The following is a 17,781-nucleotide window of genomic DNA, read 5'->3' on the forward strand; positions in this document are numbered from 1 at the left end:
GCTTTAACCTGCCAGAGGGGAGACTGAGATGAGCTCTTAGGCAGAAGCTCTTCCCTGTGAGGGTGCTGAGGCACTGGCCCAGGGTGCCCAGAGAAGCTGTGGCTGCCCCATCCCTGGCAGTGCTCAAGGCCAGGTTGGACACAGGGGCTTGGAGCAAGCTGCTCCAGTGGAAGGTGTCCCTGCCTGTGGCAGGGGTTGGAACTGGAGGAGCTTTAACATCCCTCCCAACCCAGGCCAGTCCCTGATCCTATGTGGTATTCAGGGGTTGGGGCCCAGCCGCACCTCCTGTTACTCTGGGCACTGACTTGAACCACCAAGAGGGGAGGTGCTGGAGCATGTGATGTTGTGTGGACTTGGCTGCTCTTTATCTGTCTCCATGCACCACAGCCCACAGCTGGGACTCGTCTCCTCACGTGTGCTCAGGTGGGTTCTGTGGTTGGGTAACTCGCTAGCCAAGATAAACTGGCCTGTTTGTGACCAACATGATGGGTGGGCAAGTGAGAGCTTGACCAGTGTGAATGGGAGCACATGGTGCAGCATCAAGACCACCCCGTGGTGCGGGTAGGTGTGCTCAGCAGCAGGAGTCTCTGCAGTTCAGCAATCTCAGGCTTTGTGCCGGTTATCTCATCGCCAGCAAAGCTGGAAATGGCATTTTCAGGATTTTCTGTTTGCTGATCTGTGCTGTTTCTGAGTGGGGATTATTGACTGGTTTCTGCTTGATCCCTCTGAGGCAGACACTGGCGCAGCCTTCAGCTCATCCCCAGACATCATCTCTTTGGTTGGCCTGTCTGGATCCAGAGGCTCTCAGGTGTGACGGCTGCTGTGATACAGGCTGGTGCTGGCAGACTGCAGGAGGAGGGGAGGAGTGGGGTTGTCTGTGTGGTTTGTATATTATGCAAGGTGCACAGCACTTCTCCTCTGCTTTTCCTCCTTTTATTTCCCTGGAATGCCTCTGTGGTCATTCCTCTGTAACAGAAAGGAAGGAAAGCAGGAGGAGCATCACAAAGAGCTGTCTCTGCACTGCTGTGTCACTCCCAGCATTGTTCCTGCTGTGTCTCATGCTCAGGAAATCCCCAGATGCTGCTCTTCACCCCAGTGCTGGCTGAGCCCACCACTTGCAGGTACCACTGAGCCCTCCTCCTGCCCCGCACTCTGCAGCTGGTTGTGGTGGGAGGGGATCTGTTGCTGTCTAATTACTGACTCTTATGTCCTGATCAGGGCTCTTTGAAACCAGCCCCTGTTGTGCTGTGCACATCTTCCGAATCTTGGGCACATGCAGTGCCAGATGCCCGTGGTGTACACCCTTGCACACACACATATGAATCCTGCTCTGAGCATGTGCTGGACAGCTCTGCCCTGGTGCAACCCCTGCTCACAGCTCTGCTCCCTCGCATGGGACAGCCTGGCTGTGCCTGTCACCCACACACAGCTGGACTTAGATTGCAGAACCACAGCCTGGTTTGAGTTTAAGGGACCTTAAAGCTCATCCAGCTCCAACCCTTGCCACAGACAGGGACACCTTCCACTAGAGCAGCTTGCTCCAAGCCTCTGTGTCCAACCTGGCCTTGAACACTGCCAGGGATGGGACAGCCACAGCTTCTCTGGGCACCCTGTGCCAGCGCCTCAGCATGTATCTGAGGTGCCTTCCCATGATTTTCCAAAAGTCTTTCCATGTTGTGAGGCAGATGCTGATGAGCAAAGGGGAGGAAGAAAGGAGTGGAAGTGTTGCAGGCTGAACTGTGCATGTTTCTGGTATGTGAAGGGCATCAGTTGGACCAGTTACCAGTTCAAATTGGCTTGCTTTGGGATGCTTTCAGAGTGCCAGAGGGAGCAGAGCCTGGGCTTCTACCTCCCTTTCTCTGTCTCAATGCAATCAACCATGTTAGGAATGCATGAAGAGCTGTGATAAATACAACTGAAGTTTGCAGTACCAGAACTCCCAGAGGATTCCCCATCAGGTCTGGTGTGCCACTTTGAAATGGAAGGGGGCTGAACACATACAAAGCTTTAGAGGCAGGACATGACACCAGGCGTATGGTGAGGTTGCACCAGTAACAGGGAGAAGTGTGTTAGTGGGGGCCTTGGGTCAGTCCTGGTGGGATCTCTTCAGGGGATGGAGGCATTTCTCTGGAGACCTCAGAAAGAGAGGGATGGATGGGTGGATGTACAGACGGATGGACATCCCTGGCAGTGTTCAAGGACAGGTTGGACGGGGCTTGCAACACCCTGGTCTAGTGGAAGGTGTCCCTGCCCATGGCAGGAGGTTGGAGCTGGGTGAGCTCTAAGGTCCAGCCCAGACCAGTGTGGGGTTCTGTGATTTCTCTTCCTGCTGCTGTGTTGTTTCACTGTGTGCTTTTGCAAAGCGGAGGAGGAAGGACATGGTCACACGCGTTGGCTCAGGTTTCCCTGCACCACGGCTGTAGCAGTGGCTGGAACTGGGGAATGTCCCTGCTGTTCAGTGCGTGTGGGTGGCAGGGCGGTCAGAGCCCCTCCAGCTTGGGACAGGCCTTTGGCTCCTGTCCTGCAGCCCCTGTGCTGCTGGGGCTGCCCCAGGAGATTGGGGTACGAGGGGAGGAAGGATCTCAGCCCCCTGAGCCAGAGGAATCTGTGGTGGGAGTTGCTGGGTTTGGGGATGCCTACGCTAGGTGTCGGGCACAGGGCAAGGTGGACTGAGCATGGGCTGCGGGAGGAACCACAGCAGTCACCTTTCAGCCCGCTCCATCTGGGTCAGGGCTGCTCCCATCCCACATCCTGAATCTGCTGCCAGGTACCAGGTTCTGAAGCTCTGCTGAGGCTGAAAGCCCTCATTAACATTTTGGGAATATGTTCATTCCCTTCCTTTCCTTTTCCAACCTGCAGCTTTGATTGGCACTATTTTTTACAATAAATGCTTAATTAAAGGCATAATGACTGTCTAATGATTGTATTAAAAGCAAGATGATTATAAAAATCAGCTCAGCAGCTGGAGGCTGCAGGACTGGAATAGCTTGGGGCAGGAGTTGGTGTGGTGGAGGATGTGCGCACAGTGGATTATACACAGCATCTCTATGGACCTCGAGCCCACAGCCCCTCATTCCACAGGCTGTAGGACCTGCTGCAGGAATACCTTGTGCCTGAAGGGACTGGGGCCTGAGCCAGCAGGAGGTGAGAAGAGGCAGATGTGCTTTTGTTGCCTACTACTGGGGTGGCTACAGGTAAGCAGAGCTGTGGCACTGAGGAAGCTACACATGCTCCTGCACTGCTGCAGCCGCAGCTCTCTGTGTGCTCCAAGCCCCACTGCCTGGAGAGCTGGGTTCAAGGTGGGTACCTGTCTGCGGAGTGCACTGTGGGCTGGTCCAGCACAAGGAGCCTGAAACTCAGGATGAGGCCATGGCTGGGCACGTGGCTCCTTGGGCACAGGGACCCTGTCCCCAGCAAGGATGAGCCATGGCAGGTCAGGGCCAGGTTGCTGAGAGCAAACCAGGCTCCATCCAGCCTCTGTTCCTGTGCTGGTGTCACACACGGTGGGTGTGTGGTCACACCAGGTCCTTCCCTGCCCAGTCACTCCCTGCACACACAGACCTTGTTCCTGAGGAGTGGTGGGCATGAAACGTGGCAGTGTGGGACATTGGCCAGCCATGTGGTGTGTTCTCATAGCACTGATGACCACAATGTGGAGGGGGAGCATGACAAACCCTTGCAGAGCGTGTCTTCTGTTGGAGCATGTGTTGTGCTGCAGGCGGGTGCAGGCCAAGGGTGGTGTGTTCTGCTCTCATCGCTCTTGTACGGGCTCCTACCCTTCCCTTCTCATGGCTCTCGGGTGGATCCCATCTGCTCCTGGAGACTTTTCATGTCCTCAGGCCTTGAGCTTAATTGCTTTTACCTGCCCGTGTCTGAAGATGCCAGGCAGGTTCCGATGTCACTGGTGGCAGATGGTGCAGGCAAGGGTGGTCTGAGCTCCCTCTGCAGTGCCAGCTCCTTCCTTGTGCCTTTTCCTCAGGCCGTGTCCCCGTTCATCCGCAGTGATCTCATTTCCTATACTGCTATACCTGAGTCCTGCACCACCTCGGACCTCCTGGACCCAGCTGTGCCTCTGTTCCTCTGCGGGAGCTGGAGCCCCAAGCGTAAGGTGATAGGGAAGGGGCAGGTTAGAAAGTGCCCCTCAGCCCAGGCTGTTACTGTGCTGGGCCCAGGGAGCCTGTGTGCAAAGCCCAAAGTGGCAGGTTTAAACAGCAGCATTCCCTGTCCTCATCCCCTCATCCCTATCAATCTAACCAGCAGTTTCATGGGATCACTTGGGGCTGCAGTCTGAGCAAGCCAAGGCAAAGGCTGTGTTGGACTTTTGATAGATTACACTGAGGCTTTCTGTGCCCAGGGCTAACGGGATCTCAAAGCTTGCTCTGGTGTGATGGTCATTTCCAACACTTAAATTCTTAGTGAGACAATTCAAAAGCATATTTCAGGTCTCTTATGTGTGGTCTGAACATTTCTTTTACTTGCTATCGTGGCCCATACTGTGATTCAAGGAAAGAGAAGTTCAAAGGGGCAGGAATTCTCCAGTCTTTATTAATTTATCTTCTTTATTTGAGAGAGAAACATTATTCTGATGCAAGAGCAAACTTGCACAGAGACTGCAGCTCTCCTTTAATTGGTCATTTCCACTGATGGATTGTTGGTCAAGATCTCTACCAGCCACCAAGTTTAATCTGTCTCTGGTCATAGAGAGCACTTGCAAACTCAGCAGAGGTAAATAAAGGACGATAGAGCCCACCAGCTTCCACCGATCCACACGGAGAGCTGGCGGGTTTGTGGCAGGATATCTGAAGATTCTGAGCTAACACTTTGTGTGGGAACTCTTTCTGGAGTAATTTGTTATAATGTCATAAAGAAAACGTCACCTTTGAGCGAGAGAAGTCCACTTACTCTGCTTTGAGACTTTTTTATCCCCATATACTAGTATAGGTAGGGGAGATAGCTGTGATTGGAGAATGCCAGATGGCCCTTGTGGAGAGCAGTCGCATGGACCCTGTTTGGATGGGAATGACTGGAGGCTGTTGTAGGAAGCTCCGTGTGCACTTACGTCCTGGTGTAACTGCATTTGAGCTGCTCGGTTGTTGGTGTTGGTGAAGTGCTCTGAACACCAGGGCTGGACTCTGTGAGGGGAGGTGCTGAGGAAGAGTCTGGCTGCAGAGAGCGTGTTAGGTCCAGGTGAGACCATTGGGGTGAGAGCTTCTAAGGCAGGTAGCACTTCTATGGCAGGAACTAATGCGGAGTGTCTTTGGTAGGGAGAATTACACACATGCAAAGGGCTGGGAGAGGATCCAGCCTCAGGATATGTGTAGAACTTCCCACTGGAGAGCAAAATGGTTTCCTGGAGGCATCAGAATCCCACTGGAGTATGCTTTGCTCCTAGGCAGTGAGGGGATGGCTCACTGTGCAGGGCTCTGTGGTGGGTTTGGGATCTGAGTCTATGCAGGTGTGTTCAGTGGGTGCTGGATGTGTCTGTGGAGTGGCAGGTGCCTATCCAGGCCTGACTGACAGGAGGACTCTGTTTCATGTTGCATGCAGGCTCTGGCTTCTCTTCCATTGTCCGTAAAGGAGCCAGTGGTGTCTGATGAAGGTGTCCTTAGTGAAGGTGTCATTAGTAAAGGTGTCTGAAGGCTTGTTCAAGTGTAACCAGGATATTTCAATGAAGGTGATGAGGCTGATGGACAAACCACTTTTTAAGTCCATCTTGGGGCCCCATGTGAATCTTTGCTATTTTCCCTGATACCTTTGACTGCCAAGTTGTCTCTCCCTTCGTTTTTTATTAATAAGCCCAAGTGAGATGTGTCATTGTGCTGACAGGACCCTGCACCATCTGCCAGATGGATGCTACACACTAGGTTTATTAATGTAATGGGGCATTTAAAAATCCACTTTGATAATTGCACTTTAGTTTTGTAATAGATCCAGCAGCTGAGCAGAGTGAAGAGTGCGGCTCTTGTGGCACACACCGGGGGGGCACTGACTCTATAAGTGCCTTGGGTTTTAGAGCTTCATTCACTAGGGATCTGGGAACTTCATCAGATTGGAGAGGCTGCCAGCTGTGGGGGTCAGGAAGGCTGTAGCCTCATAGTGCTGCTACTAGAGACTACAGCTCCCCAGGTCTGACATCCCCCAGACCTGCATGGCACAACAGGTGGGCTGCTTCTGGGGTGAGGATACTGCTGACAGTGGCTGACAAACACTCCTGGGATTTGGGTATCAAGAGTATGAGCCATTGTGCGCTACAGAATATGTTGCCTGTGTGTGTGATATGTGAACACAAGACTTGGGCAGTGTGCTCAGATATTGAGATGAGCTGGGAGTTTGCAGAAGGGTTGAAAGCCATGTGAAGCTTTACGTTGCTTGGCTTACTTCCAGTTTAGATATGGCTCAGTACAGACATAGCAAATTGAATGGAAAGGAGGAGAAACCTGTCCTGGTGTGGAAAAACAATAATAGGAAGAAACTGGGAGCCTGATGAGCTCTGGAGCTGCGTGAAGGTCACAGAGTGATGCTGCTGCTCAGAGGAGGGACTTGACCAAAAAATGGGTCAGTTGCTGATGATTTCTCTGAGCTCAGCAGCAGTGATTTAGAGCTGACATTGAACAGAACTTGCTACTGCAGATTCTTTCACCTTCTCTTTTTCTGGGTCCCCAGTGCAGCACTGGCTCAGAGGTGAAAAAATGTGAAGGTGAAGAGCATGGTTGAGATGCCACATCATCTCCATGTTGGCCTACCAAACAGATTTGAGTGCTCTATACAATACCCAGATTACAGGAGAGATTGTCCAGGACATGGAGTTGCACAAGTTGAGGCAGCATTTGCTTGTTTGCTGGTACACAGCCAGGAAACTTGTGTACCCTGTTCCTCTGGACTTGACCTTGGGTAGTAGGTATGTGCTGGTGGTGTTTCCAGGTGTGCATCCAGTCTTGCAGTGCGTTCAGGGTAGCTATGTTTTGTTGTTTTTCTCTCAGGACTTTGTCTTTGCTTGTCCAGGTCTTCCTGGCTCTGCTGTGGTAGGATTGACTGGAACAGGATCTTAGCAATGCAGGCAAGTTGATGGCTTCAGCCACACTTGACAGCTGCATCCTGGAACTGCAAGTGGTTCTTCATGCTGGGATTTAGGAAGTCCTGTGGCATATGGAAAGCAATAATGCTGGTAGCAAGAGGGTCCCGGATGATGATGATCGTGGGTTACCGAGCACTGCAGATATGCTAGTTAGAATCCCAGACTGGGTTGGGGTGGAAGGACCCTTAAAGCTCCTCCAGCTCCAACCCCTGCCACGGGCAGGGACCCCTTCCACTAGAGCAGCTTGCTCCAAGCCCCTGTGTCCAACCTGGCCTTGAACACTGCCAGGGATGGGGCAGCCACAGCTTCTCTGGGCACCCTGGGCCAGTGCCTCAGCACCCTCACAGGGAAGAGCTTCTGCCTAAGAGCTCATCTCAGTCTCCCCTCTGGCAGGTTAAAGCCATTCCCCTTGGCCCGTCCCTACAGGCCCTTGTCCAAAGCCCCTCTCCAGCTTTCCTGGAGCCCCTTTAGGCACTGGAAGGAGACTTGTAGTCATGTGTCAGGTTTGAGAGAAACACGAACTCTGTCTGCTGTTCTCCCTCACTGCTGAGGGCATCTTTCACGGTCAGGGTGGCTTTGGGATGTCCTTTCCACCAGAGCGGCCAGGGAGGGTCCCTGAATTCTGGCTCAGGTGCCCCTCACTGGGGACAGAGCACGTCTCTGCTGCTGTTGCATAGTGTGATCTGCAGGTTTGGGTGAGCCTCATCACAAGGTTTGGGAGTCTCTGGACTCAGATTCTATTTCTGTCCCCAGATGGCTTCCTGATAGTCATCTCATAGGGAAACCAGACAGAACGGATTTGTCTCTGTTTGTAGCTCAGGACATAAGATGGGAATTCTGGTGTTTTTGTTCCCCTTGGGAGCTGAAATTAAATGAACCTGTTATTTAGGAATTTGGCCATGATGGCTGCTGAGGACACAGCAAACCCCACACATGACAGTGGTGAGATCCGTGTGAGGCTGAGGAGGTGATGGGGACCTGCAGGGGGTTGGAATTAATGGGAATGCATCACAGTGCCCAGGTCAGTGAAGGAAAGGGCAAGTCTGAGCAGTGCCAGAGGTGCCTGCAGAGAGCCAGGATGAGCAGGTTTGTGCTGGAGCATCACAGAGGTCATAGGGAGCACCAGGGCTGTCCCCAGTCACTGATGGTGTTGCTTTGCTGGAAGTGCTGGAAGGAGCACTCGGCACTGCCCAGGAGTCGGGATTTGGGGACATCGTTAGAGCAGGCGGGAAGCCTGGGCTGAGAGTTGAGCTTGAGGGACCTCAGCAGAGTTCACTGTGGGAGTGCAAAGGGGAGCTGAGCAGTGCTATGCGAAGGGTTGATTCCAGAAAGCCTGTCAGAAATGGAATTGAGGGTGTTCCATGCTGGAAAGAAGGGCCCACAGAAGTTTCCTTGGTACATTCCAGGTTGTTATTTCTCTTCATACATTAACTTGTTCCAAGCACAGCAGAATCTGAACTGGAAGCCACGTCTGCACACAGCAGGAGCTGTGCTGGTGTCACCAGGGTCTTTTCAGCTTCTCATCAGGTGCTTCTCAGCGCTGGGCTGAGACAGGGGAGAGGACAGGGCTCACATGTGCTTGGCTGTGGGAATAGCTTGTCCATTTGATTTCAGTGTCCTGGAGTAGATAATGGAGATGGATGCAGTAAGTTATGAACTTGTGACTCTGTGTCGTTAGCTCTGGGGTGACGAGTGCAAATGGGACCTCCCGATGCAAGAGCTGGCCAATGTGTAGGATTTGGGCAGCAGCTCTGCTGTGCACCCTTTCTGGTGTCTTCATCTGGGAACAGAGGTGATCAATGGATGGGTGTGTTGGAGAAAACCTCTGTGGCACCACTGCTGTAAGTGCAGGGAAGCTCCCAGGGTGGGCTCAGGTCTCCTTTACACTGTGTGCCAGACCTTCACACATGGCTCGTGGGTGGCCCCACAGGTAGCCCTTGGGAGGAAACTTTCCAGGGCGTGTTGCCTGCAGCATCAGTGGATCCAAGTCTTCCAGCTCTCATATCTCCTTGTAGTAATGGCTTTAGGCAGGGATAACAACCAAAATGTTACAAGGTACCACTGACTGCAAAGGCCAAAGTGGTCTGTGGGCAGCCCAGGTCCAAGCCGAGTCTGTGCAGATGCAGGTAGATGGTTTGTGCAGATGGAGGTGGACGGGTGGTACAGATGCAGGTAGATGGTTTGTGCAGATGGAGGTGGACGGGTGGTACAGATGCAGGTAGATGGTTTGTGCAGATGGAGGTGGACGGGTGGTGCAGATGCAGGTGAATGGGTCATGCAGCTTCTCAAGGAAGACCTGGAATGGGAACACTCTGCAGGCTGTGCTGCATTCTAGACATGGTGCCATCATCAGGACTCACCACAGAGAAGCTGAGAGAATGAATATGGTGGGGCAACCTCTGACGATGAAGTGAGATCCTGTGTTCCTCAGAGCAAGATAGGACCGTGCCTTATGAGCAGACACCATGGGAACTGGACCAGTGGCTGCTGCTGCATCCTCAGGGATCCCTGCGCTAGCACAGCAGGAGAGGGAAGTTGTCTGTGAGACAGAACGGAGGAGGAAGAACCTCCTTGAGCAGTGAATGAGACAAGGTTTGGCCTGAGCCCAGCCCATGAGTAAATGAGCAGTTTGGGTGCTGGGAGTGACAGTTCTGATAGGAAGGAAGCAGGAACAAATCAAAGTGGGGCAAACCTGTACCTGGGGGGCTGTGTAAAAAGGCAGCTTCTGGGATTACTGTGGAAAGGAGCATCCATCCTTATGCAGGGACTCTAGAAGGGGAAACCTACAGCAACCAGCAGTTATTTCTTTCCTTTTTTCCTTTTTCATGTTTTCATTTCTTTTGGCCTTGGAACCTGTGAAGCAAAGGATACTGGGAGCTTCGAGAAGAACAGAGGGGGTAGCAACCAGTTAAACAGTTGTGCAGTCTCAGCCTCCCAGGATGCTGTTAGCCCATGTGAAAGGTGTGTCTTGGTAGCATCTGGAGTTTTGACAGGCTGAAGACCTGCTTTGTGCTGTGCAACAAAGGGGCAGGACTAGATCCTGGAACTGCAGGTTGTAGAGTCAAACTGTAGGAGCTGCAAAGCAAGTATGGGGTGCAGAGAGGTGCTCTTGAAGAGCTGACACTGCTAAGGTGGTTCTATGTGTAGGCTTTAAGGATTAAAAGGGGCTGAAATGAATAGAAGGAACACAAAGGAAAACAGTCTTTGGTGAGGACAGCTGCCTTGTCATCTGCAGCTGGCTGGGGTCCATGAGCATCACCTCAGTAGGGAATTTTCCACAAGACCTGAAGAATGCTACATTGGATTCTCCAAAGGAGAAGTTTGCAGTTACAGTGAAGCATGTAGGAGGCAGCATAAAATGGTCTGGAATGAATAAAAAAAAAAAATGGTCTGATGAGTGAAAGCTGTGATTGAAGTGGGGGAAAGAAGGGGCAGGTCCATGGTAGCACAGCTGGGGAAGGTGGATTTGTGCCTCACAGGGGAAGGGTAGGAATGTCTGAGTTTGGTGTGAGGGTGGGGAGGGAGCCAGTGAGGGAATCCTCCAGAGTGGCTGGTAGAAAGCCCACAGGATTTCAGCAGCTTCTGTGGGCTTTTCCCCCAGGGCCCTGCAGTAGGAGGCTGAGGGGTCCTTGCAGGCAAACCCAACCGAGAATGTGGTCACTTGGCTGCTTTGAGCCCATGGAGCACACAGCAGCACAGCAGGGCACTGCGGGGTGGCAGCGGGACTTGACTGGGATCCAGAGTGCACTGCCTGTGACTTCCTTCAGTAGAGGAGTTTATCCCCAGCGTGTCTTGTTTGTTAATACCTTCAAGGCATATTTAAGCGCTTTGGCTTCACATCCCAACCTGAGTCAGTATTTGCCTCATTACCATGTTTACAGCTATTCAAATTACCAGTGACCTTCAGAGCTGGTGGCTGTGTGAGTCTCCAGCTTGCACCAGTGATTTGTAGGCCTCAGCAGACCATTTATTTCTCTCCTCCTGTCAGTGCCAGCTTTTTCTTGACTGCTGTGGATTTCCTGTGTAAGGCCCCCATGGGAAAGCAGGGCTGTCCCAAGGGAGCTGGGTTCATGGGGCGTTCTGAGCCTGGAGCTGAAGAAGAGTGTGACTTTGCAGAAGAAAATCACAGAACCATCATAGAATTGTAGAATGCTTTATGTTGAATGGATGTTAAAGCTCAGACAGTTCCAACCCCCTGCCACGGACAGGGACACCTTCCACTAGAGCAACTTGCTCCAAGCCCTGTCTAACCTGGCCTTGGACACTTTTGGAGTGACTTGTCAGGAGAGACGGCTGCAAGGTAACATCCATGTGCTGAGTCAGGCCCTGCTTAAGTCCTGCTGAATGCAAGCTGCTGCTTTGAGCGTGGTCCTATCAGTTTGACAAACATGAACTGCTGTAGCCTCAGAGCTCCTTGGCACCCGTCTGTTCCTCTCCCTGCCAGCCCAAGGCCCAGGCTCTCTGTACCTCATTTCTGATGACGTGTGTGTTTGTCCAGCAAGAAAAGTTTGAATGAGCTGACTGGGCTGAGGTTCCCCACCTTCACCTCAGCCTTCACTGGCAAGAGCAGGCTTCAGCAATCCCAGGTCCCTGCGATAGAAACTGAAACAGGGGAGGTTCAGGTTAGATATAAGGAAGAAGTTCTTCCCTGTGAGGGTGCTGAGGCACTGGAACAGGTTGGCCAAAGAAGTGGTGAATGCTCCATCCCTGGCGATGTTCAAGGCCAGGTTGAACAGAGCCTTGGGTGACATGGTCTAGTGTGAGGTGTCCCTGCCCATGGCAGAGGGTTGGAACTAGATGATCTTAAGGTCCTTTCCAACCCTAACTGTTCTATGATTCTATAGGCCATGGCAAGGTAGGCATACCTCAGTGGAGGAGGATCAGTTTAGGGAACATTCAGGCTGGACATACGTGAGTCCATGGGCCTGTGGAGATGCACCCTGAATGCTGAAGGAGCTGGCTGATGGCTTTGCCAGGCCACTCTCCATCATCTCTGAGAGGTTGTGGTGGTCAGGAGAGGTTCCTGATAACTGGAAAAAAGCAAATGTCACTGCTGATTTCAGGAAGAGTAAGGCTGAGGTGTGGGGAACTCCAGGCTGGTCAGTCTCACCTTGATCCCTGGGAAGGTGATGGAGCAACTAACCCTGGAAACATTTTCCAAAGACATGAAGGGCAGGATGATGATAGGGAGTAGCCAGCCTGGATTTGTGAAGGGGAAATCCTGCTTAACTAAGCTGATAGCCTTCTCCAGTGAGGCGGCTGCTTGTCAGATGAGGGGAGAGCCATGGGTGTTGCTGGTCTTGAGCAAGGGTTTTGTATTGTCCTATATAACATCCTTAGAGACAAGACAGTGAAATATAGACAACTTCAGATGTTTCCTTTCATTAGAACAGCCTCAGTTTGCTGTTACCTTAAAATATGTGTTCGGGTTGATGGCAGACAGACTGGAACCTTTGTCCTTCCAGCCCTCAAAAGCAGCAAATCTGGAGAAGGAAGGAGTCCTGTGTGACCAAAGAGCCAATCATAGCAGGCAAGAACAGAAGGCTCTGGAGAGCTGGATGAGCTCTGCTCCACGAAGGGCTGCTTTGGAAGCTGGAAACACAAAGTACTAGAAAAGAGAAATTTTCTACTGAGAAGTGTTAGCAGAGCTTCTAAAACTTGGATGAGAGCAGTGGGAAATAAGGTACGGGATTTGGGTCTGTTCCAAGCTGTGACTACATCATAACCTTTGGAGAGCAGGAGCATTTGCATCTCAAAAAAGATCTAGAGAAGAGACTGAAATGAGTCTTCTGTTTGGCTTGTAAATCAGGCTGCCTTGTTTGTTTGCTTTTCCCTTGCTTCTGATAGGACTAATGCCTCCATACAGGCAATCGTGAAGTTCCTGTTCTCTGGGAATTCGCTGTGTCTGGCATGGAGCAGTGCTTAATCTGTTAGTAACTTTAATGTTTGGATATAGCTGGGAATGACACATGGGCACTGTGGTGATGGGCACAGGGATAAATCCAGTAGTGCTGTCTGTGGAAGGCTGGGAGGGAGCTGGATTGGGAAGGTGCTGTACATGGTAGCATGGATGCGCCTGTGCCTTCTGCCAGTCATGATATCGAATACCACCGTCATTCCACCCAGTACCAGGAATTCCAGCCTGACAGTGGGGCCATGCTCCATGTCTGGGGTAAGGTGTGCTGCTCTGTCCCTGAGCTGAAAGTCCCCTAAATCTGCCAACAGGGACTTAAGCCTTATGTTGTATTTGCACTGCTGTCACTTCCCATGAAGGGCAGATCAGATTGCCCTGCCAGGGCGGGTGGTGAGCAGGCCCCAGAGACACTGGCCTCGAGGAACATACCAAGAGCACACAGACCCCTGCGCAGTCGGTGCTGCTGATGTGTTGGGTCAGAACAGGAAAAGAGGAAAGAAACCGTTTCCCTGAGAGGTTTCATGTTGGAAGGCAGTGCTGCACTGATGAGGAGAGCTGATTGCACGGGGATTTGTGTAGAGATTACCAGATGTATCACAGAGCAGTGCAGCCAACACGCATGGAGACCAATGCGGAAAGGAGGGATCCCGGGAGTAGCAGGGGAAGGATGCAGGGGACAGGCAGCAGAGACATCCAGAGAGAGGAATCAGGCGTGGCAGCCTCCACAGCCCCTCGTGGCATTCAGGACAGATGCCTCACCGTGTTTCAGCTGTTCGTGGACATGTCCACATGGGGAGGTGGCCTGAGAGGATATCTTTTGGGAAATGGTGCTCATCCCTTCAAACCAGGCATCTCTGTGTTCTGCAGAGGGCTCAGTCCGTTCTGAGGTGATGGGTACAAAGTGAGGAGTGGTGGGATACTGGGAATTGTGCAGAATCCTTGTGCTGTGGTGAAGATGAGCAGTACCTGCTCTGACACCACGCACAGCCAGGGAGTACCTGCATAGCCTTGAGGTACAAATCTCATGATTGTCAAGGAGTTTATCTCAAGAGCTGCTCCTCCTGAGGACCAAAATGTGGTCGCTGGGGATCTTGTCATACCAGTGGTCTCTGCTTGCTGGTTTCTTGCACCTAGAGCTGAATGGCACTGAGCAGCTCTGCTCCTGCCAGGCTGCAGTGCAGCTTTAGGACAGCCAGACCATAAGGTTTCCCTGTGCTTGCTGGTTGCCTTGTAACTGTCATCCCATTGCCAAAGGGCCTTTTTGGTAATCGGCCACAGGAGGTTCCTCATCTTCTATAGGCCCTGCTGGATGGTTGGGAGAAGCATCCAGCAGCCTCCAAGGTCGATGCCCTTGTGCTGGGCCAGGTCCCAAGGCTTGTGTGTGAACCTGCAGCCTGGGGGAGGAGCAGCTCGTGCTGTCACTGCCACATTCACTCCAGAGCATTTCTGATTGCAGGCAAGATTAAGGTATGGTTACAAAGTTGGAGAAACAGCCCTAGGAAAAAAGCAAAAGATAAAATGATTCAAGTTTAAAGTAGACCCAGCATCAACCTTTTCCTTTGCCTGTTGCCCAGGGATTTGCTGAGGAGCTGAAGAATCCAGTGTGTGTGTCCCCTCTGTTCTGTGGGGTTTTATAATGGCTCCCGAAATTTCAAAGCAAGTCCCAAGAGCTCCCACGTCTCTGTGCTAGTCAGGGGGATCTCTTGATGTGCTGGGCTTGTTTTTAAGAGCTTGTGATCCAGCTGATGCTGAGTGAATGCCTGTGAGATCGCTGAGAGCAGGAACCTGGGATGCTGACTCTGCTGGTTTCTGTTGGGATGTCAAATGAGCTGCTGTTCTGGATGCCACAATGTATGTTTTCTGAAGGATGTATCAAGAGCTTATCACTTTGGAGTGATGTGCAGCACTTTCTCTTGATCTTTATAGACTTCATTTAACACAGGAATTCAGAGTCTGTTCCAGAAACCACTGAGTTACAAAGGGTTAGGAAAGTGTTGTGAGCCGCATTAACCTGAGAACATGTAGCTGCTCCTCTCCACTTCCTTGGATCAGGATGCTGCAACTCAAATGCTTGAATTCAAGTGGGAAGCGCACATCAGCCATGCCCTGGATAAAATGGGGGTAATATCTGGGCACCTTGGGTGAGCTATAAATGGGGAACTTCCAGAAATATCAGTAACAATTCTCACGTCCCTCTTACTCTCTTGCACTGTTGCATTGTTGTTGTGCTCTGGCAGTGACAGTCTTTTTCTCTGTTGCTGTAGGAAATGGAATGGTCACATCTGATGCATTTTACATATCCCAAACCAGTCCAGATCTTTCTTGCAGGGCTGCTAGCCTTAGAGTGGGAAATCGGAGCAATCCCAGGCACAGCTGCAGGTTGGGCAGAGAAGAGATTCAGAGCAGCCCTGCAGAGAAGGACTTGGGGGTGTTGGTCGATGAAAAAATGAACATGAGCCGGCTGCAGTGTGCGCTCGCAGCCCAGAAAGCAACCGTATCCTGGGCTGCATCAAAAGGAGCATGACCAGCAGGTCGAAGGAGGTGATCCTGCCCCTCTACTCTGCTCTCGTGAGACCTCACTTGGAGCATTGTGTGCAGTGCTGGTGTCCTCAACATAAAAAGGACATGGAACTGTTGGAACAAGTCCAGAGGAGGCCACGAGGATGATCAGGGGACTGGAGCACCTCCCATATGGAGACAGGCTGAGAAAGTTGGGGCTGTTCAGCCTGGAGAAGAGAAGGCTGCGTGGAGACCTCAGAGCAGCCTTCCAGTATCTGAAGGGGGCCTACAGGGATGCTGGGGAAGGACTCTTCATTATGGACTGTAGTGACAGGACAAGGGGTAACGGGTTCAGACTTAAACAGGAGAAGTTTAGGTTAGATCTAAGGAAGAAATTCTTTACTGTTAGGGTGGTGAGGCACTGGAATGGGTTACCCAGGGAGGTTGTGAATGCTCCATCCTTGTCAGTGTTCAAGGCCAGGTTGGATGAGGCCTTGGGTGCCATGGTTTAGTGTGGGGTGTCCCTGCCCATGGCAGGGGAGTTGGAACTAGATGATCTTAAGGTCCTTTCCAGCCCTGACTATTCTATGATTCTATGATTTTATGAATCCAGTTGCAGGGAGCTTGGAGATGGCAGCTGACATCAAGCTGGTTTCCCCAACAAACCTCAGGCTGTTTTGTAACCTGGGCCTGTGCTGGGGGCTCTGGTTCTTTCTGTGGGTGCAATAGGAAGTGATGGTTTCTCTGTAGCTCCTCAGCAGTTTCTCCTGGCTCCCTGATGCCGTCCTCTCCAGCGGCAGTTGGTGAGGAACTCAAGCTGATGGTCCCTGATTTAATGGGGATGCTCCTGATGCGATTCCCCATTAAAATCTCCTTGACTCTGAATTCATTTAATCTTCAGGGCACATTTCAAGACTTTCTTTGTGTTTTTCTAAGCTTTGAGCATCTAAAATCAAGGCTTATGGGTTGGGAGAGTTTTGCTGTGGCAGGGAAGTGCCTTCCTGTTTGCTGTGTCATTTGGAGTGAAATAGCTCTTGGATTTTTTAACACAGGCCAGCCAGGACTTCCCATTCTTAGTGACTTGTGTTGTTGCCTTGGCCAGTTTCTTTCTCTCTCGGCCTTGTTTTGCTCATGGGGCTGATTTCTCTGTTGCTTTGAGGGTCTCAGCAGTTACAGTCAGTAGCAGGTTTCCTGGAACTGTTGTTACCAAAGCCCATGCTATGTCTGGGTCCCCATTTAACAGCCCTTTGTACAAAGAAGGATGCTGCCAGCTCACAGAATCATAGAATAGTTAGGGTTGGAAAGGACCTTAAGATCATCCAGTTCCACCCCCCCTGCCATGGGCAGGGACACCCCACACTAAACCATGTCACCCAAGGCTTCGTCCAACCTGGCCTTGAACACCGCCAGGGATGGAGCATTCAGAACCTCTCTAGGCAACCCATTCCAGTGCCTCACCACCCTCTCAGTAAAGAATTTCTTCCTTATATCCAATCTAAACTTCCCCTGTTCAAGTTTTAACCCGTTACCCCGAAACTCATTGTTTTGTTTTCACAGCACGTGGCTGCATGAAGGCCATTGTCTACACTGTCTCTTTTCTGGACATGGTTGAAGGAAGCTTTTAAAGGTGCTTCTTGAGGTGCTTTCTTCCTCCAGAGCATGCCTGACCCCAGGCAAAGATTCCATGCTCTGCTCTTCGTGTTTCCACTGTGTTAACACTGTACAATGGTCATTCCAGCTTTCCCCTTCCCTGGGAGCCTGCTCTTTCTCACATGCCTGTTTCTTTCTCCCCACAGTGCTCAGCATTGGCGAAGGTGGCTTTTGGGAAGGGACTGTGAAGGGCAGGACTGGCTGGTTCCCGGCAGAATGTGTTGAGGAGGTGCAGATGCGACAGTATGATTCCCGGCAAGGTAAGCTGCTCCAGCGCCAGTATCCCTCAGCACTGGGAGCCCTGAAATACACAGCTATTGATTCTAAATTGCCAGCAGTCTCTGAGTTTGCCCTTTCTTTGTGATGGGTGCAGCTAAAGAATTGTATCTCCAGGTGTTAGTTTCTGTTACTGGGTGCATTAGCATCCAGCAGCGGACACGCTGATCCACGGTAAGTGTGTGGTGCTGTCTTGAGAAGAGCACTCAGCATCCCTTTAGTGGAGATCACTGCAATGGCTGGTCTTATGGAGGTGATGGTGAGTGGTGGAGCAAGAGAATGTGACTTGATCTAAACCCCCAACCCCACATTATGTTTTGGGGGATGTCCAAAGGAAACAGTGATTTGCATATGTTTGTTCTTGTCC

At 51.5% G+C, this 17,781-nt stretch overlaps 1 protein-coding gene across 1 annotated transcript in view; it reads left to right on the forward strand.

Annotated features, from left to right (window-relative positions):
• The window catches only part of SHANK3 (SH3 and multiple ankyrin repeat domains 3), a gene marked incomplete at both ends in the record, with an annotated part of 299,554 nt that overhangs the window by 153,372 nt on the left and 128,401 nt on the right, over positions 1-17,781 (forward strand). Inside the window, one exon of the mRNA XM_080626849.1 lies at positions 17,285-17,398. Within this exon, the coding sequence (XP_080482975.1) occupies positions 17,285-17,398 (114 nt within the window). The remainder of the gene's footprint in view (positions 1-17,284; positions 17,399-17,781) is intronic.

This window comes from Psittacula echo (genome assembly GCF_963264785.1).
Source record: "Psittacula echo genome assembly, chromosome: 1".
Classification (NCBI taxonomy): Eukaryota; Metazoa; Chordata; class Aves; order Psittaciformes; family Psittacidae; genus Psittacula; species Psittacula echo.